Consider the following 26,448-nt stretch of genomic DNA (forward strand, 5'->3'; position numbering starts at 1 on the left):
ACAACACACACACAAACAAACGCACGCACACACAAACTCTCTCACATGCAAATGGTGGTGGATGCTGCGTATATGGACTCACAGGGGATGGTTTTGTCTGTGGGCAACAGAACAGACATGCAAACAAAATCTAAAATAGAGGCAGGGAGGGGGAATGGGGACGTGAGGGGACACGTGGGTGGGTTTGGCAATGACTCAGCGTGGGGGTGTCCTGCGGATTGTTCAGTGTGAGGGTGAGGGCTGGCGAGCATCAAGGGTCAGTGGGTTCCACGGCAGATGGAGAGTCGAGGATTGCGTGCCACGGGCTGGTATGTATGCGATGGGCTGAATGGCCTCCTGGTGCGCTGTGTGATGTCACCAGGTTATGGAGTTGCTGATTTTAATCTGTTCTCCCTTTCTGTACCTTTCCCCGGCTGATCACCCGCTCTTCCCGGACTCTGGAATCTGCAGCTGACTGTTGATCGGAGCGTTGAGAGGGAGCACAGAACGTGGACAATATGAAAATCTCTCACAGTCTGGGAGTGATGGTGATCCTGAGCTGTAAGTTGCTGATTTCCCCGTGTAGGACGGGAAGAGTAAGGTGTCTCTGTCCTGCGGGAATGGGAGAGCAGGAGGAGACAGCGGAGGAGGAGGAGGAGGAGTGGGAAAGAGAATGATGGGGCAGTAGGGAGCACCGGGAAATATAGTATACAAATATTATGTATAATATAATAGCACACCATTCGTGACCTTTAATACTGTGTATATTATATAATGCAACGTGCATCACTGGGTATAACGCTGTGTATATTATATAATAACACCGTGTGTCACTGGGTATAACACTGTGTATATTATATAGTAACACACTGGGTATAACTGGGTATAACACTGTGTATATTATATAGCACACCGTGTGTCACTGGGTATAACGCTGTGTATATTATATAATAACACACCGTGTGTCACTGGGTATAACGCTGTATATATTATATAGCACACCGTGTGTCACTGGGTATAACGCTGTGTATATTATATAATAACACACCGTGTGTCACTGGGTATAACGCTGTGTATATTATATAGTAACACACTGGGTATAACTGGGTATAACACTGTGTATATTATATAGTAACACACTGGGTATAACTGGGTATAACACTGTGTATATTATATAGTAACACACTGGGTATAACTGGGTATAACACTGTGTATATTATATAGTAACACACTGGGTATAACTGGGTATAACACTGTGTATATTATATAGCACACCGTGTGTCACTGGGTATAACGCTGTGTATATTATATAATAACACACCGTGTGTCACTGGGTATAACACTGTATATATTATATAATAACACACCGTGTGTCACTGGGTATAACGCTGTATATATTATATAATAACACACCGTGTGTCACTGGGTATAACGCTGTGTATATTATATAATAACACACCGTGTGTCACTGGGTATAACGCTGTGTATATTATATAATAACACACCGTGTGTCACTGGGTATAACGCTGTGTATATTATATAATAACACACCGTGTGTCACTGGGTATAACGCTGTATATATTATATAATAACACACCGTGTGTCACTGGGTATAACGCTGTATATATTATATAATAACACACCGTGTGTCACTGGGTATAACGCTGTGTATATTATATAGCACACCGTGTGTCACTGGGTATAACGCTGTATATATTATATAATAACACACCGTATGTCACTGGGTATAACGCTGTATATATTATATAATAACACACCGTGTGTCACTGGGTATAACGCTGTGTATATTATATAATAACACACCGTGTGTCACTGGGTATAACGCTGTGTATATTATATAATAACACACCGTGTGTCACTGGGTATAACGCTGTGTATATTATATAGCACACCGTGTGTCACTGGGTATAACGCTGTGTATATTATATAATATCACACCGTGTGTCACTGGGTATAACGCTGTGTATATTATATAATAACACACCGTGTGTCACTGGGTATAACTCTGTGTATATTATATAATAACACACCGTGTGTCACTGGGTACAACGCTGTATATATTATATAATAACACACCGTGTGTCACTGGGTACAACGCTGTATATATTATATAATAACACACCGTGTGTCACTGGGTATAACGCTGTGTATATTATATAATAACACACCGTGTGTCACTGGGTATAACGCTGTGTATATTATATAATAACACCGTGTGTCACTGGGTATAACGCTGTATATATTATATAATAACGCACCGTGTGTCACTGGGTATAACTCTGTGTATATTATATAATAACACACCGTGTGTCACTGGGTATAACGCTGTATATATTATATAATAACACACCGTGTGTCACTGGGTACAACGCTGTATATATTATATAATAACACACCGTGTGTCACTGGGTATAACGCTGTGTATATTATATAGCACACCGTGTGTCACTGGGTATAACGCTGTATATATTATATAATAACACACCGTGTGTCACTGGGTATAACGCTGTGTATATTATATAGCACACCGTGTGTCACTGGGTATAACGCTGTGTATATTATATAGCACACCGTGCGTCACTGGGTATAACGCTGTGTATATTATATAATAACACACCGTGTGTCACTGGGTATAACGCTGTGTATATTATATAGCACACCGTGCGTCACTGGGTATAACGCTGTGTATATTATATAATAACACACCGTGTGTCACTGGGTATAACGCTGTATATATTATATAATAACACACCGTGTGTCACTGGGTATAACGCTGTATATATTATATAATAACACACCGTGTGTCACTGGGTATAACGCTGTGTATATTATATAATAACACACCGTGTGTCACTGGGTATAACGCTGTGTATATTATATAGCACACCGTGTGTCACTGGGTATAACGCTGTGTATATTATATAATAACACACCGTGTGTCACTGGGTATAACGCTGTGTATATTATATAATAACACACCGTGTGTCACTGGGTATAACGCTGTATATATTATATAATAACACCGTGTGTCACTGGGTATAACGCTGTGTATATTATATAATAACACACCGTGTGTCACTGGGTATAACGCTGTGTATATTATATAATAACACACCGTGTGTCACTGGGTATAATGCTGTGTATATTATATAATAACACACCGTGTGTCACTGGGTATAACGCTGTATATATTATATAATAACACACCGTGTGTCACTGGGTATAACGCTGTATATATTATATAATAACACACCGTGTGTCACTGGGTATAACGCTGTGTATATTATATAATAACACACCGTGTGTCACTGGGTATAACGCTGTATATATTATATAATAACACACCGTGTGTCACTGGGTATAACGCTGTGTATATTATATAATAACACACCGTGTGTCACTGGGTATAACGCTGTATATATTATATAATAACACACCGTGTGTCACTGGGTATAACGCTGTATATATTATATAATAACACACCGTGTGTCACTGGGTATAACGCTGTGTATATTATATAGCACACCGTGTGTCACTGGGTATAACGCTGTGTATATTATATAATAACACACCGTGTGTCACTGGGTATAACTTGCTGTGTATATTATATAATAACACACCGTGTGTCACTGGGTATAACGCTGTATATATTATATAATAACACACCGTGTGTCACTGGGTATAACGCTGTGTATATTATATAATAACACACCGTGTGTCACTGGGTATAACGCTGTATATATTATATAATAACACACCGTGTGTCACTGGGTATAACGCTGTACATATTATATAATAACACACCGTGTGTCACTGGGTATAACGCTGTATATATTATATAATAACACACCGTGTGTCACTGGGTATAACGCTGTATATATTATATAATAACACACCGTGTGTCACTGGGTATAACGCTGTATATATTATATAATAACACACCGTGTGTCAGTGGGTATAACGCTGTGTATATTATATAGCACACCGTGTGTCACTGGGTATAACGCTGTATATATTATATAATAACACACCGTGTGTCACTGGGTATAACGCTGTGTATATTATATAATAACACACCGTGTGTCACTGGGTATAACGCTGTGTATATTATATAATAACACACCGCTGTGTCACTGGGTATAACGCTGTGTATATTATATAGCACACCGTGTGTCACTGGGTATAACGCTGTATATATTATATAATAACACACCGTGTGTCACTGGGTATAACGCTGTGTATATTATATAATAACACACCGTGTGTCACTGGGTATAACGCTGTGTATATTATATAATAACACACCGTGTGTCACTGGGTATAACGCTGTGTATATTATATAATAACACCGTGTGTCACTGGGTATAACGCTGTATATATTATATAATAACACACCGTGTGTCACTGGGTATAACGCTGTATATATTATATAATAACACACCGTGTGTCACTGGGTATAACGCTGTATATATTATATAATAACACACCGTGTGTCACTGGGTATAACGCTGTATATATTATATAATAACACACCGTGTGTCACTGGGTATAACGCTGTGTATGTTATATAATAACACCGTGTGTCACTGGGTATAACGCTGTGTATATTATATAATAACACACCGTGTGTCACTGGGTATAACGCTGTATATATTATATAATAACACACCGTGTGTCACTGGGTATAACGCTGTGTATATTATATAATAACACACCGTGTGTCACTGGGTATAACGCTGTATATATTATATAATAACACACCGTGTGTCACTGGGTATAACGTTGTATATATTATATAATAACACACCGTGTGCCACTGGGTATAACGCTGTGTGTATAATATAATAACACACCGTGTGTCACTGGGTATAACGCTGTGTATATTATATAATAACACACCGTGTGTCACTGGGTATAACATTGTGTATATTATATAATAACACACCGTGTGTCACAGGTATAACGCTGTGTATATTATATAATAACACACCGTGTGTCACTGGGTATAACGCTGTGTATATTATATAATAACACTGTGTGTCACTGGGTATAACGCTGTATATATTATATAGCACACCGTGTGTCACTGGGTATAACGCTGTATATATTATATAATAACACACCGTGTGTCACTGGGTATAACGCTGTGTATATTATATAATAACACTGTGTGTCACTGGGTATAACGCTGTATATATTATATAGCACACCGTGTGTCACTGGGTATAACGCTGTATATATTATATAATAACACACCGTGTGTCACTGGGTATAACGCTGTGTATATTATATAATAACACACCGTGTGTCACTGGGTATAACGCTGTGTATATTATATAATAACACACCGTGTGTCACTGGGTATAACGCTGTGTATATTATATAATAACACACCGTGTGTCACTGGGTATAACGCTGTATATCTTATATAATAACACACCGTGTGTCAGTGGGTATAACGCTGTGTATATTATATAATAACACCGTGTGTCACTGGGTATAACGCTGTGTATATTATATAATAAACACCGTGGGTCACTGGGTATAACGCTGTGTATATTATATAATAACACACCGTGTGTCACTGGGTATAACGCTGTGTATATTATATAATAACACACCGTGTGTCACTGGGTATAACGCTGTGTATATTATATAATAACACACCGTGTGTCACTGGGTATAACGCTGTGTATATTATATAGCACACCATGTGTCACTGGGTATAACGCTGTGTATATTATATAATAACACACCGTGTGTCAGTGGGTATAACGCTGTGTATATTATATAATAACACACCGTGTGTCACTGGGTATAACGCTTTGTATATTATATAGCACACCGTGTGTCACTGGGTATAACGCTGTGTATATTATATAATAACACACCGTGTGTCAGTGGGTATAACGCTGTGTATATTATATAATAACACCGTGTGTCACTGGGTATAACGCTGTGTATATTATATAATAACACACCGTGTGTCACTGGGTATAACGCTGTATATATTATATAATAACACACCGTGTGTCACTGGGTATAACGCTGTGTATATTATATAATAACACACCGTGTGTCACTGGGTATAACGCTGTATATATTATATAATAACACACCGTGTGTCACTGGGTATAACGCTGTATATATTATATAGCACACCGTGTGTCACTGGGTATAACGCTGTGTATATTATATAATAACACACCGTGTGTCACTGGGTATAACGCTGTGTATATTATATAATAACACACCGTGTGTCACTGGGTATAACGCTGTATATATTATATAGCACACCGTGTGTCACTGGGTATAACGCTGTGTATATTATATAATAACACACCATGTGTCACTGGGTATAACGCTGTGTATATTATATAATAACACACCGTGTGTCACTGGGTATAACGCTGTGTATATTATATAATAACACACCGTGTGTCACTGGGTATAACGCTGTGTATATTATATAGCACACCGTGTGTCAGTGGGTATAACGCTGTGTATATTATATAATAACACCGTGTGTCACTGGGTATAACGCTGTGTATATTATATAGCACACCGTGTGTCACTGGGTATAACGCTGTATATATTATATCATAACACACCGTGTGTCACTGGGTATAACGCTGTGTATATTATATAATAACAGACCGTGTGTCACTGGGAATAACGCTGTATATATTATATAATAACACACCGTGTGTCACTGGGTATAACGCTGTGTATATTATATAATAACACACCGTGTGTCACTGGGTATAACGCTGTATATATTATATAATAACACACCGTGTGTCACTGGGTATAACGCTATATATATTATATAATAACACACCGTGTGTCACTGGGTATAACGCTGTATATATTATATAATTATTACACATAGTGAATTACTGTGTATAATGCTGTAATACTTTACCTAATCAGACAGCATATGTACCAGGTTTCAATCACTGAAGACATTGTAATAACATAACTAAATTTTATTGGATGGTAATTATAAAGTTGCAAAGATTCACTCTGAGTTTCAAATTGCAATAACTCATCAAACGATTCTCTCTGTTCCAGGTTTCCACTGGAATCTAGTGCGAGCTGGTACGTACTACACGATCCCGATGGGACAATAGGCAAGAATATCTAACACACTGTGACACCCAGTCCGAGAGAGGGAAAGGACATTGTATCTAACACACTGTGACACTGTCCCAGACGGGGAAAGGACAGTGTATCTAACACACTGTGACACTGTCCCAGAGGGGGAAAGGACAGTGTATCTAACACACTGTGACGCTGTCCCAGAGGGGGAAAGGACAGTGTATCTAACACACTGTGACACTGTCCCAGAGGGGGAAAGAACAGTGTGTCTAACACACTGTGACACTGTCCCAGAGGGGGAAAGGACAGTGTATCTAACACACTGTGACACTGTCCCAGAGGGGGAAAGGACAGTGTATCTAACACACTGTGACACTGTCCCAGAGGGGGAAAGGACAGTGTATCTAACACACTGTGACACTGTCCCAGAGGGGGAAAGGACAGTGTATCTAACACACTGTGACACTGTCCCAGAGGGGGAAGCACAGTGTATCTAACACACTGTGACACTGTCCCAGAGGGGGAAAGGACAGTGTATCTAACACACTGTGACACTGTCCCAGAGGGGGAAAGGACAGTGTATCTAACACACTGTGTCACTGTCCCAGAGGGGGAAAGGACAGTGTATCTAACACTGTGACACTGTCCCAGAGGGGGAGAGGACAGTGTATCTAACACACTGTGACACTGTCCCAGAGGGGAAAGGACAGTGTATCTAACACACTGTGACACTCAGTCCGAGAGAGGGAAAGGACATTGTATCTAACACACTGTGACACTGTCCCAGAGGGGGAAAGGACAGTGTATCTAACACACAGTGACACTGTCCCAGAGGGGGAAAGGACAGTGTATCTAACACACAGTGACACTGTCCCAGAGGGGGAAAGGACAGTGTATCTAACACACTGTGTCACCCAGTCCGAGAGAGGGAAAGGACATTGTATCTAACACACTGTGACACCCGGTCCCAGAGGGGGAAAGGACAGTGTATCTAACACACTGTGACACCCAGTCCCAGAGGGGGAAAGGACAGTGTATCTAACACACTGTGACACTGTCCCAGAGGGGGAAAGGACAGTGTATCTAACACACTGTGACACTGTCCCAGAGGGGGAAAGGACAGTGTATCTAACACACTGTGACACTGTCCCAGAGGGGGAAAGGACAGTGTATCTAACACACTGTGACACCTGTCCCAGACGGGGAAAGGACAGTGTATCTAACACACTGTGACACTGTCCCAGAGGGGGAAAGGACAGTGTATCTAACACACTGTGACACTGTCCCAGAGGGGGAAAGGACAGTGTAACTAACACACTGTGACACTGTCCCAGAGGGGGAAAGGACAGTGTATCTAACACACTGTGACACTGTCCCAGAGGGGGAAAGGACAGTGTATCTAACACACTGTGACACTGTCCCAGAGGGGGAAAGGACAGTGTATCTAACACACTGTGACACTGTCCCAGAGGGGGAAAGGACAGTGTATCTAACACACTGTGACACTGTCCCAGAGGGGGAAAGGACAGTGTATCTAACACACTGTGACACTGTCCCAGAGGGGGAAAGGACAGTGTATCTAACACACTGTGACACCCAGTCCCAGAGGGGGAAAGGACAGTGTATCTAACACACTGTGACACTGTCCCAGAGGGGGAAAGGACAGTGTATCTAACACACTGTGTCACCCGTTCCGTGTGATGAAGTGTCTGTTGAAATCCAGTCTCCTGCTTATCATATCTTCATTTTTACAGTCTGCGGACAATCTTTTAAGTTTTCCGGGGTAGGCCGTGGCCAAGATGCTGAAAGCGGAGATTGGCCGTGGATGGTCAGTATTCATGACACGAAGCAACATGTCTGCGGAGGGACTCTGATCTCCAACTCCTGGGTCCTGACTGCTTCGAACTGCGTCAATGAGTAAGTGAATCACACTGGGGTAAAGAATTTCCCCCCTCATGAGTCTTTTATTCATCCATATAATTTACCAGTTGTTGGTGTCGCAGGCCGGGCCCAGTATTTATTGCCCATCCCTAATTGCCCCTTGAGAAGGTGGTGGGTGAGCCGCCATCTTGGACCGCTGCAGTTCCGTGTGGTGTAGGTCCACCCACAGTGCTGTTAGGGAGGGAGTTTGACCCAGCGACAGTGAAGGAACGGCCGATATATTTCCCAGTCAGGATGGGGAGTGTGGGGTTTGGAGGGGAACTTGCAGGCGGTGGGTGTTCCCCACGTGTCTGCTGCCCCTTGTCCCTCTGGATGGTAGAGGTGGCGGGTTTGGAAGGTGCTGTCGAAAGAGCCTTGGCCAATCGCTGCAGTGCATCTTGTAGACGGTACACACGGCTGCTGCTGTGTGTCGGTGTTGGAGGGAGTGAATGTCTGTGGGGTGGGGTGACGATCGAGCGGGGCTGGCTTCCATGCGAATGGAGCTGAACATTGTGCAGTCATCCGCAAACATCTCCACTTCTGACCTTATGAGCGAGGTCACTGAAGAAGCAGCTGAAGACGGTTTGGCCTGGGACTGGTACAGCCTTGTTTAAAACATGGACAAATGCACTGAATGCCAGAGGTGTGAGGTAAGAGTGACTGTCCTTGACATCGAGGCAGCATTTGAACGAGTATAGCATCAAAGAGCTATCCTGTAGTGATGTCCTGGAGCCGAGATGATTGTCCTCCAACCACAATAACTATCTTCCTTTGTGCCAGGTGTAATCATTCCCCTGATTCCCATTGACTCTAGTTTAGTAAGGGCTCTTTAGAACATAGAAAACTACAGCACCGAACAGGCCCTTCGGCCCACGATGTTGTGCCGAACTTTTGTCCTAGATTAAGAACAAATTAATCTGCACCCCATCAGTCTACCCTAATCCATGTACCTATCCAATAGCCGCTTGAACATCCCTAATGTTTCCGACTCAACTACTTCCACAGGCAGTGCATTCCATGCCCCCACTACTCTCTGGGTAAAGAACCTACCTCTGACATCCCCCCTATATCTTCCACCATTTATCTTAAATTTATGTCCCCTTGTAATGGTGTGTTCCACCCGGGGAAAAAGTCTCTGACTGTCTACTCTATCTGTTCCCCTAATCATCTTATAAACCTCTATCAAGTCGCCCCTCATCCTTCTCCGTTCTAATGAGAAAAGGCCTAGCACCCTCAACCTTTCCTCGTATGACCTACTCTCCATTCAAGGCAACATCCTGGTAAATCTCCTTTGCACCTTTTCCAAAGCTTCCACATCCTTCCTAAAATGAGGCGACCAGAACTGCACACAGTACTCCAAATGTGGCCGTACCAAGGTTTTGTACAGCTCCATCATCACCTCATGGCTCTTAAATTCAATCCCTCTGCTAATGAACGCTAGCACATCATAGGCCTTCTTCACAGCTCTATCCACTTGAGTGGCAACTTTCAAAGATCTATGAACACAGACCCCAAGATCTCTCTGCTCCTCCACATTGCCAAGAACCCTACCGTTAACCCTGTATTCCGCATTCATATTTGTCCTTCCAAAATGGACGACCTCACACTTGTCAGGGTTAAACTCCATCTGCCACTTCTCAGCCCAGCTCTGCATCCTATCTCTGTCTCTTTGAAGCCGACAACAGCCCTCCTCACTATCCACAACTCCACCAATCTTCGTATCATCTGCAAATTTACTGACCCACCCTTCAACTCCCTCATCCAAGTCATTAATGAAAATCACAAACAGCAGAGGACCCAGAACTGATCCCTAAAAGAATGACTAGAGTAAGATTGGGGCCAATCAAGAATAGTAGTGGAAAGTTGTGTGTGGAATCAGAGGAGATAGGGGAAGCGTTAAATGGATATTTTTCGTCAGTGTTTACACTGGAGAAAGACAATGTTGTCGCGGAGAATACTCAGGTTCAGCCGACCAGGCTACATGGAATTGAGGTTCAAAAGGAGGAGGTGTTAGCAATTTTGGAAAATGTCAAAATAGATAAGTCCCCTGGGCCAGATGGGATTTATCCTAGGATTCTCTGGGAAGCTGGGAGGAGATTGCAGAGCCTTTGTCCTTGATCTTTATGTCGTCTTTGTCGACAGGAATAGTGCCGGAAGACTGGAGGATAGCAAATGTTGTCCCCTTGTTCAAGAAGGGGAGTAGAGACAACCCTGGTAATTATAGACCTGTGAGCCTTACTTCAGTTGTGGGTAAAATGTTGGAAAAGGTTATAAGAGATAGGGTTTATAATCATCTTGAAAAGAACAAGTTGATTAGCGATAGTCAATACGGTTTTGTGAAGGGTAGGTCATGCCTCACAAACCTTATTGAGTTTTTTGAGAAGGTGACCAAACAGGTGGATCAGGGTAAAGCGGTTGATGTGGTGTATATGGATTTCAGTAAGGCGTTTGATAAGGTTCCCCACGCTAGGCTATTGCAGAAAATAAGGAAGTATGGATTGAAGGTGATTTAGCGGTTTGGATCAGTAATTGGCTAGCTGAAAGAAGACAGAGGGTGGTGGTTGATGGCAAATGTTCATCCTGGAGTTCAGTTACTAGTGGTGTATCGCAAGGATCTGTTTTGGGACCACTGCTGTTTGTCATTTTTATAAATGACCTGGAAGAGGGTGTAGAAGGATGGGTTAGTAAATTTGCAGAAGACAAGAAGATCGGTGGAGTTGTGGATAGTGCTGAAGGATGTTATAGGATACAGAGGGACATAGATAAGCAACAGAGCTGGGCTGAGAGGTGACAGATGGAGTTTAATGCGGAAAAGTGTGAGGTGGTTCACTTTGGAAGGAGTAACAGGAATGCAGAGTACTGGGCTAATGGCAAGATTCTTGGTAGTGTAGATGAACAGAGAGATCTCGGCATCCAGGTACATAAATCCCTGAAAGTTGCCACCCAGGTTAATAGGGCTGTTAAGAAGGCATATGGTGTGCTAGCCTTTAACAGCAGGGGGATTGAGTTTTGGAGCCACAAGGTCATGCTGCAGCTGTACATAACTCTGGTGCAGCCGCACCTGGAGTACTGCGTGCAGTTCTGGTCACCACATTATAGGAAGGATGTGGAAGCTTTGGAAAAGGTTCAGAGGAGATTTACTAGGATGTTGCCTAGTATGGAGGGAAGGTCTTTCGAGGAAAGGCTCAGGGACTTGAGGTTGTTTTCGTTAGAGAGGAGAAGGCTGAGAGGTGACTTAATAGAGACATATAAGATAGTCAGAGGGTTAGGTAGGGTGGACAGTGAGAGTCTTTTTCCTCAGATGGTGATGACCAACACGAGGGAACATAGCTTTAAATTGAGGGGTGGTAGATATAGGACAGATGTCAGAGGCAGTTTCTTTACTCAGAGAGTAGTAGGGGTGTGGAACGCCCTGCCTGCAACAGTAGTAGACTCGCCAACTTTAAGGGCATTTAAGTGGTCACTGGATAGACATATGGATGAAAATGGAATAATGTAGGTCACATAGGCTTCAGATGGTTTCACAGGTCAGCGCAACATCGAGGGCCGAAGGGCCCGTACTGCGCTGTAATGTTCTATGTTCTATCTATCACTTTACTCTGTATCTAACCGTGTGCTGTACCTGTCCTGGGAGTGTTTGATGGGGATAGTGTAGAGGGAGCTTTACTCTGTATCTAACGCCGTGCTGTACCTGTCCTGAGAGTGTTTGATGGGGACAGTGTAGAGGGAGCTTTACTCTGTATCTAACCCCGTGCTGTACCTGTCCTGGGAGTGTTTGATGGGGACAGTGTAGAGGGAGCTTTACTCTGTATCTAACCCCGTGCTGTACCTGTCCTGGGAGCGTTTGATGGGGACAGTGTAGAGGGAGCTCTACTCTGTATCTAACCCTGTGCTGTACCTGTCCTGGGAGTGTTTGATGGTGACAGTGTAGAGGGAGCTTTACTCTGTATCTAACCCCGTGCTGTACCTGTCCTGGGAGTGTTTGATGGGGACAGTGTAAAGGGAGCATTACTCTGTATCTAACCCCGTGCTGTACCTGTCCTGGGAGTATTTGATGGGGACAGTGTAGAGGGAGCTTTACTCTGTATCTAACCCCGTGCTGTACCTGTCCTGGGAGTGTTTCATGGGGACAGTGTAGAGGGAGCTTTACTCTGTATCTCACCCCGTGCTGTAGTTGTCCTGGGAGTGTTTGATGGGGATAGTGTAGAGGGAGCTTTACTCTGTATCTAACCCTGTGCTGTCCTTGTCCTGGGAGTGTTAGATGGGGACAGTGTAGAGGGAGCTTTACTCTGTATCTAACCCCATGCTGTACCTGTCCTGGGAGTGTTTGATGGGGACAGTGTAGAGGGAGCTTTACTCTGTATCTAACCCCGTGCTGTACCTGCCCTGGGAGTGTTTGATGGGGACAGTGTAGATGGAGCTTTACTCTGTATCTAACCCCATGCTGTACCTGTCCTGGGAGTGTTTGATGGGGACAGTGTAGAGGGAGCTTTACTCTGTATCTAACCCCGTGCTGTACCTGCCCTGGGAGTGTTTGATGGGGACAGTGTAGAGGGAGCTTTACTCTGTATCTAACCCCGTGCTGTCCCTGTCCTGGGAGTGTTTGATGGGGATAGTGTAGAGGGAGCTTTACTCTGTATCTAACCCGGTGCTGTACCTGTCCTGGGAGTTTTGATGGGGACAGTGCAGAGGGAGCTTTACTCTGTAGCTAACCCCGTGCTGTCCCTGTCCTGGGAGTGTTTGATGGGGATAGTGTAGAGGGAGCTTTACTCTGTATCTAACCCGGTGCTGTACCTGTCCTGGGAGTTTTGATGGGGACAGTGCAGAGGGAGCTTTACTCTGTGTCTAACCCTGTGCTGTACCTGTCCTGGGAGTGTTTGATGGGGACAGTGTAGAGGGAGCTTTACACTGTATATAACCCCTTGCTGTACCTGTCCTGGGAGTGTTTGATGGGGACAGTGTAGAGGGAGCTTTACTCTGTATCTAACCCCGTACTGTTCCTGTCCTGGGAGTGTTTGATGGGGACAGTGTAAAGGGAGCTTTACTCTGTATCTAACCCCGTGCTGTACCTGTCCTGGGAGAGTTTGATGGGGACAGTGTAGAGGGAACTTTACTCTGTATCTAACCCCGTGCTGTACCTGTCCTGGGAGTGTTTGATGGGGACAGTGTAGAGGGAGCTTTACTCTATATCTAACCCCTTGCTGTACCTGTCCTGGGGAGTGATTGATGGGGACAGTGTAGAGGGAGCTTTACTCTGTATCTAACCCCGTGCTGTACCTGTCCTGGGAGTGATTGATGGGGACAGTGTCGAGGGAGCTTTACTCTGTATCTAACCCCGTGCTGTACCTGTCCTGGGAGTGTTTGATGGGGACAGTGTAAAGGGGGCTTTACTCTGTATCTAACCCCGTGCTGTACCTGTCCTGGGAGTGTTTGATGGGGACAGTGTAGAGGGAGCTTTACTCTGTATCTAACCCCGTGCTGTACCTGTCCTGGGAGTGTTTCATGGGGACAGTGTAGAGGGAGCTTTACTCTTTATCTAACCCCGTGCTGTAGTTGTCCTGGGAGTGTTTGATGGGGATAATGTAGAGGGAGCTTTACTCTGTATCTAACCCCGTGCTGTACCTGTCCTGGGAGTGTTTGATGGGGTCAGTGTAGAGGGATCTTTACTCTGTATCTAACCCTGTGCTGTCCTTGTCCTGGGAGTGTTAGATGGGGACAGTGTAGAGGGAGCTTTACTCTGTATCTAACCCCATGCTGTACCTGTCCTGGGAGTGTTTGATGGGGACAGTGTAGAGGGATCTTTACTCTGTATCTAACTCCGTGCTGTACCTGCCCTGGGAGTGTTTGATGGCGACAGTGTAGAGGGAGCTTTACTTTGTATCTAACCCCGTGCTGTACCTGTCCTGGGAATGTTTGATGGGGACGGTGTAGAGGGAGCTTTACTCTGTATCTAACACCCTGCTGTACCTGTCCTGGGAGTGTTTGATGGGGACAGTGTAGATGGAGCTTTACTCTGTATCTAACCCCGTGCTGTAGTTGTCCTGGGAGTGTTTGATGGGGATAATGTAGAGGGAGCTTTACTCTGTATCTAACGCCGTGCTGTACCTGTCCTGGGAGTGTTTGATGGGGTCAGTGTAGAGGGATCTTTACTCTGTATCTAACCCCATGCTGTACCTGTCCTGGGAGTGTTTGATGGGGACAGTGTAGAGGGAGCTTTACTCTGTATCTAACCCCGTGCTGTACCTGCCCTGGGAGTGTTTGATGGGGACAGTGTAGATGGAGCTTTACTCTGTATCTAACCCCGTGCTGTACCTGTCCTGGGAGTGTTTGATGGGGACAGTGTAGAGGGAGCTTTACTCTGTATCTAACCCCGTGCTGTACCTGCCCTGGGAGTGTTTGATGGGGACAGTGTAGAGGGAGCTTTACTCTGTATCTAACCCCGTGCTGTCCCTGTCCTGGGAGTGTTTGATGGGGATAGTGTAGAGGGAGCTTTACTCTGTATCTAACCCGGTGCTGTACCTGTCCTGGGAGTGTTTGATGGGGACAGTGCAGAGGGAGCTTTACTCTGTAGCTAACCCCGTGCTGTCCCTGTCCTGGGAGTGTTTGATGGGGATAGTGTAGAGGGAGCTTTACTCTGTATCTAACCCAGTGCTGTACCTGTCCTGGGAGTTTTGATGGGGACAGTGCAGAGGGAGCTTTACTCTGTGTCTAACCCTGTGCTGTACCTGTCCTGGGAGTGTTTGGTGGGGACAGTGTAGAGGGAGCTTTACACTGTATATAACCCCTTGCTGTACCTGTCCTGGGAGTGTTTGATGGGGACAGTGTAGAGGGAGCTTTACTCTGTATCTAACCCCGTACTGTTCCTGTCCTGGGAGTGTTTGATGGGGACAGTGTAAAGGGAGCTTTACTCTGTATCTAACCCCGTGCTGTACCTGTCCTGGGAGAGTTTGATGGGGACAGTGTAGAGGGAACTTTACTCTGTATCTAACCCCGTGCTGTACCTGTCCTGGGAGTGTTTGATGGGGACAGTGTAGAGGGAGCTTTACTCTATATCTAACCCCTTGCTGTACCTGTCCTGGGGAGTGATTGATGGGGACAGTGTAGAGGGAGCTTTACTCTGTATCTAACCCCGTGCTGTACCTGTCCTGGGAGTGATTGATGGGGACAGTGTCGAGGGAGCTTTACTCTGTATCTAACCCCGTGCTGTACCTGTCCTGGGAGTGTTTGATGGGGACAGTGTAAGGGGGCTTTACTCTGTATCTAACCCCGTGCTGTACCTGTCCTGGGAGTGTTTGATGGGGACAGTGTAGAGGGAGCTTTACTCTGTATCTAACCCCGTGCTGTACCTGTCCTGGGAGTGTTTCATGGGGACAGTGTAGAGGGAGCTTTACTCTTTATCTAACCCCGTGCTGTAGTTGTCCTGGGAGTGTTTGATGGGGATAATGTAGAGGGAGCTTTACTCTGTATCTAACCCCGTGCTGTACCTGTCCTGGGAGTGTTTGATGGGGTCAGTGTAGAGGGATCTTTACTCTGTATCTAACCCTGTGCTGTCCTTGTCCTGGGAGTGTTAGATGGGGACAGTGTAGAGGGAGCTTTACTCTGTATCTAACCCCATGCTGTACCTGTGCTGGGAGTGTTTGATGGGGACAGTGTAGAGGGAGCTTTACTCTGTATCTAACTCCGTGCTGTACCTGCCCTGGGAGTGTTTGATGGCGACAGTGTAGAGGGAGCTTTACTTTGTATCTAACCCCGTGCTGTACCTGTCCTGGGAATGTTTGATGGGGACGGTGTAGAGGGAGCTTTACTCTGTATCTAACACCCTGCTGTACCTGTCCTGGGAGTGTTTGATGGGGACAGTGTAGATGGAGCTTTACTCTGTATCTAACCCCGTGCTGTACCTGTCCTGGGAGTGTTTGATTGGGACAGTGTAGAGGGAGCTTTACTCTGTATCTAACCCCGTGCTGTACCTGCCCTGGGAGTGTTTGATGGGCACAGTGTAGATGGAGCTTTACTCTGTATCTAACCCTGTGCTGTACCTGTCCTGGGAGTGTTTGATGGGGACAGTGTAGAGGGAGCTTACTCTGTATCTAACCCCGTGCTGTACCTGTCCTGGGAGTGTTTGATGGGGACAGTGTAGAGGGAGCTTTACTCTGTATCTAACCCCGTGCTGTACCTGTCCTGGGGAGTGATTGATGGGGACAGCGTAGAGGGAGCTTTACTCTGTATCTAACCCCGTGCTGTAGATGTCCTGGGAGTGTTTGATGGGGATAGTGTAGAGGGAGCTTTACTCTGTATCTAACCCCGTGCTGTACCTTTCCTGGGAGTGTTTGATGGGGTCAGTGTCGAGGGATCTTTACTCTGTATCTAACCCCGTGCTGTACCTTTCCTGGGAGTGTTTGATGGGGTCAGTGTAGATGGAGCTTTACTCTATATCTAACCCTGTGCTGTACCTGTCCTGAGAGTGTTTGATGGGGACAGTGTAGAGGGAGCTTTACTCTGTATCTAACCCGGTGCTGTACCTGTCCTGGGAGTGTTTGATGGGGACTGTGTAGAGGGAGCTTTACTCTGTATCTAACCCCGTGCTATACCGGCCCTGGGAGTGTTTGATGGGGACAGTGTAGAGGGAGCTTTACTCTGGATCTAACCCCGTGCTGTCCCTGTCCTGGGAGTGTTTGATGGGGACGGTGTAGAGGGTGCTTGACTCTGTATCTAACCCGGTGCTGTACCTGTCGTGGGTTTGTTTGATGGGGACAGTGTAGAGGGAGCTTTACTCTGTATCTAACTCCGTGCTGTCCCTGTCCTGGGAGTGTTTGATGGGGACAGTGTAGAGGGAGCTTTACTCTGTATCTAACCCTGTGCTGTATCTGCCCTGGGAGTGTTTGATGGGGACAGTGTAGAGGGAGCTTTACTCTGTATCTAACCCCGTGCTGTACCTGTCCTGGGAGTGTTTGATGGGGACAGTGTGGAGGGAGCTTTACTCTGTATCTCTCCCCGTGCTGTACCTGTCCTGGGAGTGTTTGATGGGGATGGTGTAGAGGGAGCTTTACTCTGTATCTAACCCTGTGCTGCACCTGTCCTGGGAGTGTTTGATGGGGACAGTGTAGAGGGAGCTTTACTCTGTATCTAAGCCCGTGCTGTACCTGTCCTGGCAGTGTTTGATGGGGACAGTGTAGAGGGAGCTTTACTCTGTATCTAACCACGTGCTGTACCTGTCCTGGGAGTGTTTGATGGGGTCAGTGTAGAGGGATCTTTACTCTGTATCTAACCCTGTGCTGTCCTTGTCCTGGGAGTGTTAGATGGGGACAGTGTAGAGGCAGCTTTACTCTGTATCTAACCCCATGCTGTATCTGTCCTGGGAGTGTTTGATGGGGACAGTGTAGAGGGAGCTTTACTCTGTATCTAACCCCGTGCTGTACCTGCCCTGGAAGTGTTTGATGGCGACAGTGTAGAGGGAGCTTTACTTTGTATCTAACCCCGTGCTGTACCTGTCCTGGGAGTGTTTGATGGGGACGGTGTAGAGGGAGCTTTACTCTGTATCTAACACCCTGCTGTACCTGTCCTGGGAGTGTTTGATGGGGACAGTGTAGATGGAGCTTTACTCTGTATCTAACCCCGTGCTGTACCTGTCCTGGGAGTGTTTGATGGGGACAGTGTAGAGGGAGCTTTACTCTGTATCTAACCCCGTGCTGTACCTGCCCTGGGAGTGTTTGATGGGCACAGTGTAGATGGAGCTTTACTCTGTATCTAACCCTGTGCTGTACCTGTCCTGGGAGTGTTTAATGGGGACAGTGTAGAGGGAGCTTTACTCTGTATCTAACCCCGTGCTGTACCTGTCCTGGGAGTGTTTGATGGGGACAGTGGAGAGGGAGCTTTACTCTGTATCTAACCCCGTGCTGTACCTGTCCTGGGAGTGTTTGATGGGGATGGTGTAGAGGGAGCTTTACTCTGTATCTAACCCCGTGCTGTACCTGTCCTGGGAGTGTTTGATGGGGATGGTGTAGAGGGAGCTTTACTCTGTATCTAACCCCGTGCTGTACCTGTCCTGGGAGTGTTTGATGGGGACAGTGTAGAGGGAGCTTTACTCTGTATCTAACCCTGTGCTGTATCATTTCCTTGTGCAGAAGCAAGGGTGCGAATTATGTACTCTATTTCGGACGGCACCGTCAGCATGGACCTAATCCCAATGAAAAGTTTGCGAGAATTGGTACAGTGCACACGCCTGAATTTTTGATCCCGGATGCATTGGATTACAATATTGCCTTGTTGTGGCTGAACGAATCAATTCAGTACTCAGACTTTATCTTACCAGTGTGCCTGCCGGCAGCAACGTTCCAGGTTCCCTGCACGGCGAAGATGTGGGTCACGGGCTGGGGGGGAACACCAAAAGTGGGTAAGTAAACAAGCTCAAAATTGTGTTCCACATACTGTCCTTTCCCACTCTTGGACAGTGTCACAGTGTGTTAGATACACTGTCCTTTCCCCCTCTGGGACAGCGTCACAGTGTGTTAGATACACTGTCCTTTCCCCCTCTGGGACAGTGTCACAGTGTGTTAGATACACTGTCCTTTCCCCCTCTGGGACAGCGTCACAGTGTGTTAGATACACTGTCCTTTCCCCCTCTGGGACAGTGTCACAGTGTGTTAGATACACTGTCCTTTTCCCCTCTGGGACCGGGTGTGACAGTGTGTCAGATATACTGTCCTTTCCCCCTCTGGGACAGTGTCACAGTGTGTTAGATACACTCTCCTTTCCCCCTCTGGGACAGTGTCACAGTGTGTTAGATACACTGTCCTTTCTCCATCTGGGACTGGGTGTCACAGTGTGTTAGATACACTGTCCTTTCTCCCTCTGGGACAGTGTCACAGTGTGTTAGATACACTGTCCTTTCCCCTCTCTGGGACGGTGTCACAGTGTGTTAGATACACTGTCCTTTCCCCCTCTGGGACTGGGTGTCACAGTGTGTTAGATACACTGTCCTTTCCCCCTCTGGGACAGTGTCACAGTGTGTTAGATACATTGTCCTTTCCCCCTCTGGGACCGGTGTCACAGTGTGTTAGATATACTGTCCTTTCCCCCTCTGGGACCGGGTGTCACAGTGTGTTAGATACACTGTCCTTTCCCTCTCTGGGACTGGGTGTCACAGTGTGTTAGATACACTGTCCTTTCGCCCTCTGGGACAGTGTCACAGTGTGTTAGATACACTGTCCTTTCCCCCTCTGGGACTGGGTGTCACAGTGTGTTAGATACACTGTCCTTTCCCTCTCTGGGACAGTGTCACAGTGTGTTAGATACACTGTCCTTTCCCCCTCTGGGACAGTGTCACAGTGTGTTAGATACACTGTCCTTTCCCCCACTGGGGCAGTGTCACAGTGTGTTAGATACACTGTCCTTTCCCCCTCTGGGACAGTGTCACAGTGTGTTAGATACACTGTCCTTTCCCCCTCTGGGACTGGGTGTCACAGTGTGTTCGATACACTGTCCTTTCCCACTCTGGGACAGTGTCACAGTGTGTTAGATACACTGTCCTTTCCCCCTCTGGGACGGGGTGTCACAGTGTGTTAGATACACTGTCCTTTCCCCCTCTGGGACAGTGTCACAGTATGTTAGATACACTGTCCTTTCCCCCTCTGGGACAGTGTCACAGTGTGTTCGATACACTGTCCTTTCCCCCTCTGGGACAGTATCACAGTGTGTTAGATACACTGTCCTTTCCCCCTCTGGGACAGTATCACAGTGTGTTAGATACACTGTCCTTTCCCCCTCTGGGAAAGCGTCACAGTGTGTTAGATACACTGTCCTTTCCCCCTCTGGGACCGGGTGTCACAGTGTGTTAGATACACTGTCCTTTCCCCCTCTGGGACCGGGTGTCACAGTGTGTTAGATACACTGTCCTTTCCCCCTCTGGGACAGTGTCACAGTATGTTAGATACACTGTCCTTTCCCCCTCTGGGACTGGGTGTCACAGTGTGTTAGATACACTGTCCTTTACCCCTCTGGGACAGTGTCACAGTGTGTTAGATACACTGTCCTTTCCCCCTCTGGGACAGTGTCACAGTGTGTTAGATATACTGTCCTTTCCCCCTCTGGGACAGTGTCACAGTGTGTTAGATACACTGTCCTTTCCCCCTTCTTAGACCGGGTGTCACAGCGTGTTAGATACACTGTCCTTTCCCCCTCTGGGACAGTGTCACAGTGTGTTAGATACACTGTCCTTTCCCCCTCTGGGACAGTGTCACAGTGTGTTAGATACTCAGTCCTTTCCCCCTCTGGGACAGTGTCACAGTGTGTTAGATACTATGTCCTTTCCCCCTCTGGGGCCAGGTGTCACAGTGTGTTAGATACAGTCCTTTCCCCCTCTGGGACAGTGTCACAGTGTGTTAGATACACTGTCCTTTCCCCCTCTGGGACAGTGTCACAGTGTGTTAGATACACTGTCCTTTCCCCCTCTGGGACGGGGTGTCACAGTTTGTTAGATACACTGTCCTTTCCCCCTCTGGGAAAGCGTCACAGTGTGTTAGATACACTGTCCTTTCTCCCTCTGGGACCGGGTGTCACAGTGTGTTAGATACACTGTCCTTTCCCCCTCTGGGACTGGGTGTCACAGTGTCTTAGATACAATGTCCTTTCCCCCTCTGGGACAATGTCACAGTGTGTTAGATATACTGTCCTTTCCCCCTCTGGGACAGTGTCACAGTGTGTTAGATACACTGCCCTTTCCCCCTCTGGGAAAGTGTCACAGTGTGTTAGATACACTGTCCTTTCCCCCTCTGGGACAGTGTCACAGTGTGTTAGACACACTGTCCTTTCCCCCTCTGGGACAGTGTCACAGTGTGTTAGATACACTGTCCTTTCTCCCTCTGGGACTGGGTGTCACAGTGTGTTAGATACACTGTCCTTTCCCCCTCTGGGGCAGTGTCACAGTGTGTTAGATACACTGTCATTTCCCCCTCTGGGACAGTGTCACAGTGTGTTAGATACACTGTCCTTTCCCACTCTGGGACTGGGTGTCACAGTGTGTTAAATACACTGCCCATTCCCCCTCTGGGACCGGGTGTCACAGTGTGTTAGATACACTGTCCTTTCCCCCTCTGGGACAGTGTCACAGTGTGTTAGGTACACTGTCCTTTCCCCCTCTGGAACTGGGTGTCACAGTGTGTTAGATACACTGTCCTTTCCCCCTCTGGGACCGGGTGTCACAGTGTGTTAGATTAACTGCCCTTTCCCCCTCTGGGACAGTGTCACAGTGTGTTAGATACACTGTCCTTTCCCCCTCTGGGACTGGGTGTCACAGTGTGTTAGATACACTGTCCTTTCCCCCTGTGGGTCCGGGTGTCACAGTGTGTTAGATACACTGTCCTTTCCCCCTCTGGGACAGTGTCACAGTGTGTTAGATACACTGTCCTTTCCCCCTCTGGGACTGGGTGTCACAGTGTGTTAGATACACTGTCCTTTCCCCCTCTGGGACCGGGTGTCACAGTGTATTAGATACACTGTCCTTTCCCCCTCTGGGACAGTGTCACAGTGTGTTAGATACACTGACCTTTCCCCCTCTGGGACTGTGTCACAGTGTGTTAGATACACTGTCCTTTCCCCCTCTGGGATAGTGTCACAGTGTGTTAGATACACTGTCCTTTCCCCCTCTGGGACCGGGTGTCACAGTGTGTTAGATACACTGTCCTTTCCCCCTCTGGGACAGTGTCACAGTGTGTTAGATACACTGTCCTTTCCCTCTCTGGGACAGTGTCACAGTGTGTTAGATACACTGTCCTTTCCCCCTCTGGGACAGTGTCACAGTGTGTTAGATACACTGTCCTTTCCCCCTCTGGGACAGTGTCACAGTGTGTTAGATACACTGTCCTTTCCCCCTCTGGGACAGTGTCACAGTGTGTTAGATACACTGTCCTTTCCCCTCTGGGACTGGGTGTCACAGTGTGTTAGATACACTGTCCTTTCCCCCTCTGGGACAGTGTCACAGTGTGTTAGATACACTGTCCTTTCCCCCTCTGGGACAGTGTCACAGTGTGTTGGATACACTGTCCTTTCCCCCTCTGGGACTGGGTGTCACAGTGTGTTAGATACACTGTCCTTTCCCCTCTGGGACCGGGTGTCACAGTGTGTTAGATACACTGTCCTTTCCCCCTCTGGGACAGTGTCACAGTGTGTTAGATACACTGTCCTTTCCCCCTCTGGGACTGGGTGTCACAGTGTGTTAGATACACTGTCCTTTTCCCCTCTGGGACTGGGTGTCACAGTGTGTTAGATACACTGTCCTTTCCCCCTCTGGGACAGTGTCACAGTGTGTTAGATACACTGTCCTTTCCCCCTCTGGGACAGTGTCACAGTGTGTTGGATACACTGTCCTTTCCCCCTCTGGGACAGTGTCACAGTGTGTTAGATACACTGTCCTTTCCCCCTCTGGGACAGTGTCACAGTGTGTTAGATACACTATCCTTTCCCTCTCTGGGACAGTGTCACAGTGTGTTAGATACACTGTCCTTTCCCCCTCTGGGACAGTGTCACAGTGTGTTAGATACACTGTCCTTTCCCCCTCTGGGACCGGGTGTCACAGTGTATTAGATACACTGTCCTTTCCCCCTCTGGGACAGTGTCACAGTGTGTTAGATACACTGACCTTTCCCCCTCTGGGACTGTGTCACAGTGTGTTAGATACACTGTCCTTTCCCCCTCTGGGATAGTGTCACAGTGTGTTAGATACACTGTCCTTTCCCCCTCTGGGACCGGGTGTCACAGTGTGTTAGATACACTGTCCTTTCCCCCTCTGGGACAGTGTCACAGTGTGTTAGATACACTGTCCTTTCCCTCTCTGGGACAGTGTCACAGTGTGTTAGATACACTGTCCTTTCCCCCTCTGGGACAGTGTCACAGTGTGTTAGATACACTGTCCTTTCCCCCTCTGGGACAGTGTCACAGTGTGTTAGATACACTGTCCTTTCCCCCTCTGGGACAGTGTCACAGTGTGTTAGATACACTGTCCTTTTCCCCTCTGGGACTGGGTGTCACAGTGTGTTAGATACACTGTCCTTTCCCCCTCTGGGACAGTGTCACAGTGTGTTAGATACACTGTCCTTTCCCCCTCTGGGACAGTGTCACAGTGTGTTGGATACACTGTCCTTTCCCCCTCTGGGACTGGGTGTCACAGTGTGTTAGATACACTGTCCTTTTCCCCTCTGTGACTGGGTGTCACAGTGTGTTAGATACACTGTCCTTTCCCCCTCTGGGACAGTGTCACAGTGTGTTAGATACACTGTCCTTTCCCCCTCTGGGACTGGGTGTCACAGTGTGTTAGATACACTGTCCTTTTCCCCTCTGGGACTGGGTGTCACAGTGTGTTAGATACACTGTCCTTTCCCCCTCTGGGACAGTGTCACAGTGTGTTAGATACACTGTCCTTTCCCCCTCTGGGACAGTGTCACAGTGTGTTGGATACACTGTCCTTTCCCCCTCTGGGACAGTGTCACAGTGTGTTAGATACACTGTCCTTTCCCCCTCTGGGACAGTGTCACAGTGTGTTAGATACACTATCCTTTCCCTCTCTGGGACAGTGTCACAGTGTGTTAGATACACTGTCCTTTCCCCCTCTGGGACAGTGTCACAGTGTGTTAGATACACTGTCCTTTCCCCCTCTGGGACTGGGTGTCACAGTGTGTTAGATACACTGTCCTTTCCCCCTCTGGGACAGTGTCACAGTGTGTTAGATACACTGCCCTTTCCCCCTCTGGGACCGGGGTGTCACAGTGTGTTAGATACACTGTCCTTTCCCCCTCTGGGACTGGGTGTCACAGTGTGTTAGATACACTGTCCTTTCCCCCTCTGGGACCGGGTGTCACAGTGTGTTAGATACACTGTCCTTTCCCCCTCTGGGACAGTGTCACAGTGTGTTAAATACACTGTCCTTTCCCCCTCTGGGACAGTGTCACAGTGTATTAGATACACTGTCCTTTCCCCCTCTGGGACAGTGTCACAGTGTGTTAGATACACTGTCCTTTCCCCCTCTGGGACAGTGTCACAGTGTGTTGGATACACTGTCCTTTCCCCCTCTGGGACTGGGTGTCACAGTGTGTTAGATACACTGTCCTTTTCCCCTCTGGGACTGGGTGTCACAGTGTGTTAGATACACTGTCCTTTCCCCCTCTGGGACAGTGTCACAGTGTGTTAGATACACTGTCCTTTCCCCCTCTGGGACTGGGTGTCACAGTGTGTTAGATACACTGTCCTTTTCCCCCTCTGGGACTGGGTGTCACAGTGTGTTAGATACACTGTCCTTTCCCCCTCTGGGACAGTGTCACAGTGTGTTAGATACACTGTCCTTTCCCCCTCTGGGACAGTGTCACAGTGTGTTGGATACACTGTCCTTTCCCCCTCTGGGACAGTGTCACAGTGTGTTAGATACACTGTCCTTTCCCCCTCTGGGACAGTGTCACAGTGTGTTAGATACACTATCCTTTCCCTCTCTGGGACAGTGTCACAGTGTGTTAGATACACTGTCCTTTCCCCCTCTGGGACAGTGTCACAGTGTGTTAGATACACTGTCCTTTCCCCCTCTGGGACTGGGTGTCACAGTGTGTTAGATACACTGTCCTTTCCCCCTCTGGGACAGTGTCACAGTGTGTTAGATACACTGCCCTTTCCCCCTCTGGGACCGGGGTGTCACAGTGTGTTAGATACACTGTCCTTTCCCCCTCTGGGACTGGGTGTCACAGTGTGTTAGATACACTGTCCTTTCCCCCTCTGGGACCGGGTGTCACAGTGTGTTAGATACACTGTCCTTTCCCCCTCTGGGACAGTGTCACAGTGTGTTAAATACACTGTCCTTTCCCCCTCTGGGACAGTGTCACAGTGTATTAGATACACTGTCCTTTCCCCCTCTGGGACAGTGTCACAGTGTGTTAGATACACTGTCCTTTCCCCCTCTGGGACAGTGTCACAGTGTGTTAGATACACTGTCCTTTCCCCCTCTGGGACAGTGTCACAGTGTGTTAGATACACTGTCCTTTCCCCCTCTGGGACAGTGTCACAGTGTGTTAGATACACTGTCCTTTCCCCCTCTGGGACAGTGTCACAGTGTGTTAGATACACTGTCCTTTCCCCCTCTGGGACAGTGTCACAGTGTGTTAGATACCACATGTTCCATGCTACTTCCTCCATTCCTCTCTCTCTCTTTCTCACTCTCTGTCTTTCACTCTGTCTGTTGTTCCGTAATCGATACATTAATTTCAGTTCCTTTTTCCTGTTTCTGTCAATTCAGGTTTGCCGGCCTCACTCCGTGCAGTCGAGGTGGAAATGGTGAAACGCAGCACCTGCCGTGGGATTTACCAGACTCTGCTACCCCGTCATTACAAGCCCTTTAACATCACCGATCGGTTGCTGTGCGCTCGGTCCATGGCAGGGAAGCGGGATGCTTGTCCG

General features: G+C 47.2%; 1 protein-coding gene across 1 annotated transcript; it reads left to right on the plus strand.

The window, feature by feature from the left end:
- Nucleotides 1-447: 447 nt before the first annotated feature.
- LOC119961289 (serine protease 27-like) lies at nucleotides 448-26,448 on the plus strand (the record flags this gene model as incomplete). Its single annotated transcript, XM_038788704.1, has 5 exons — nucleotides 448-540; nucleotides 7,075-7,101; nucleotides 8,856-9,018; nucleotides 19,143-19,411; nucleotides 26,288-26,448. Coding segments are annotated over exons 1-5 (663 nt in total), but the record flags the coding sequence as incomplete, so codon positions are not given.

The sequence above is a fragment of the Scyliorhinus canicula genome, unplaced genomic scaffold (assembly GCF_902713615.1).
Source record: "Scyliorhinus canicula unplaced genomic scaffold, sScyCan1.1, whole genome shotgun sequence".
NCBI lineage: Eukaryota > Metazoa > Chordata > Chondrichthyes > Carcharhiniformes > Scyliorhinidae > Scyliorhinus > Scyliorhinus canicula.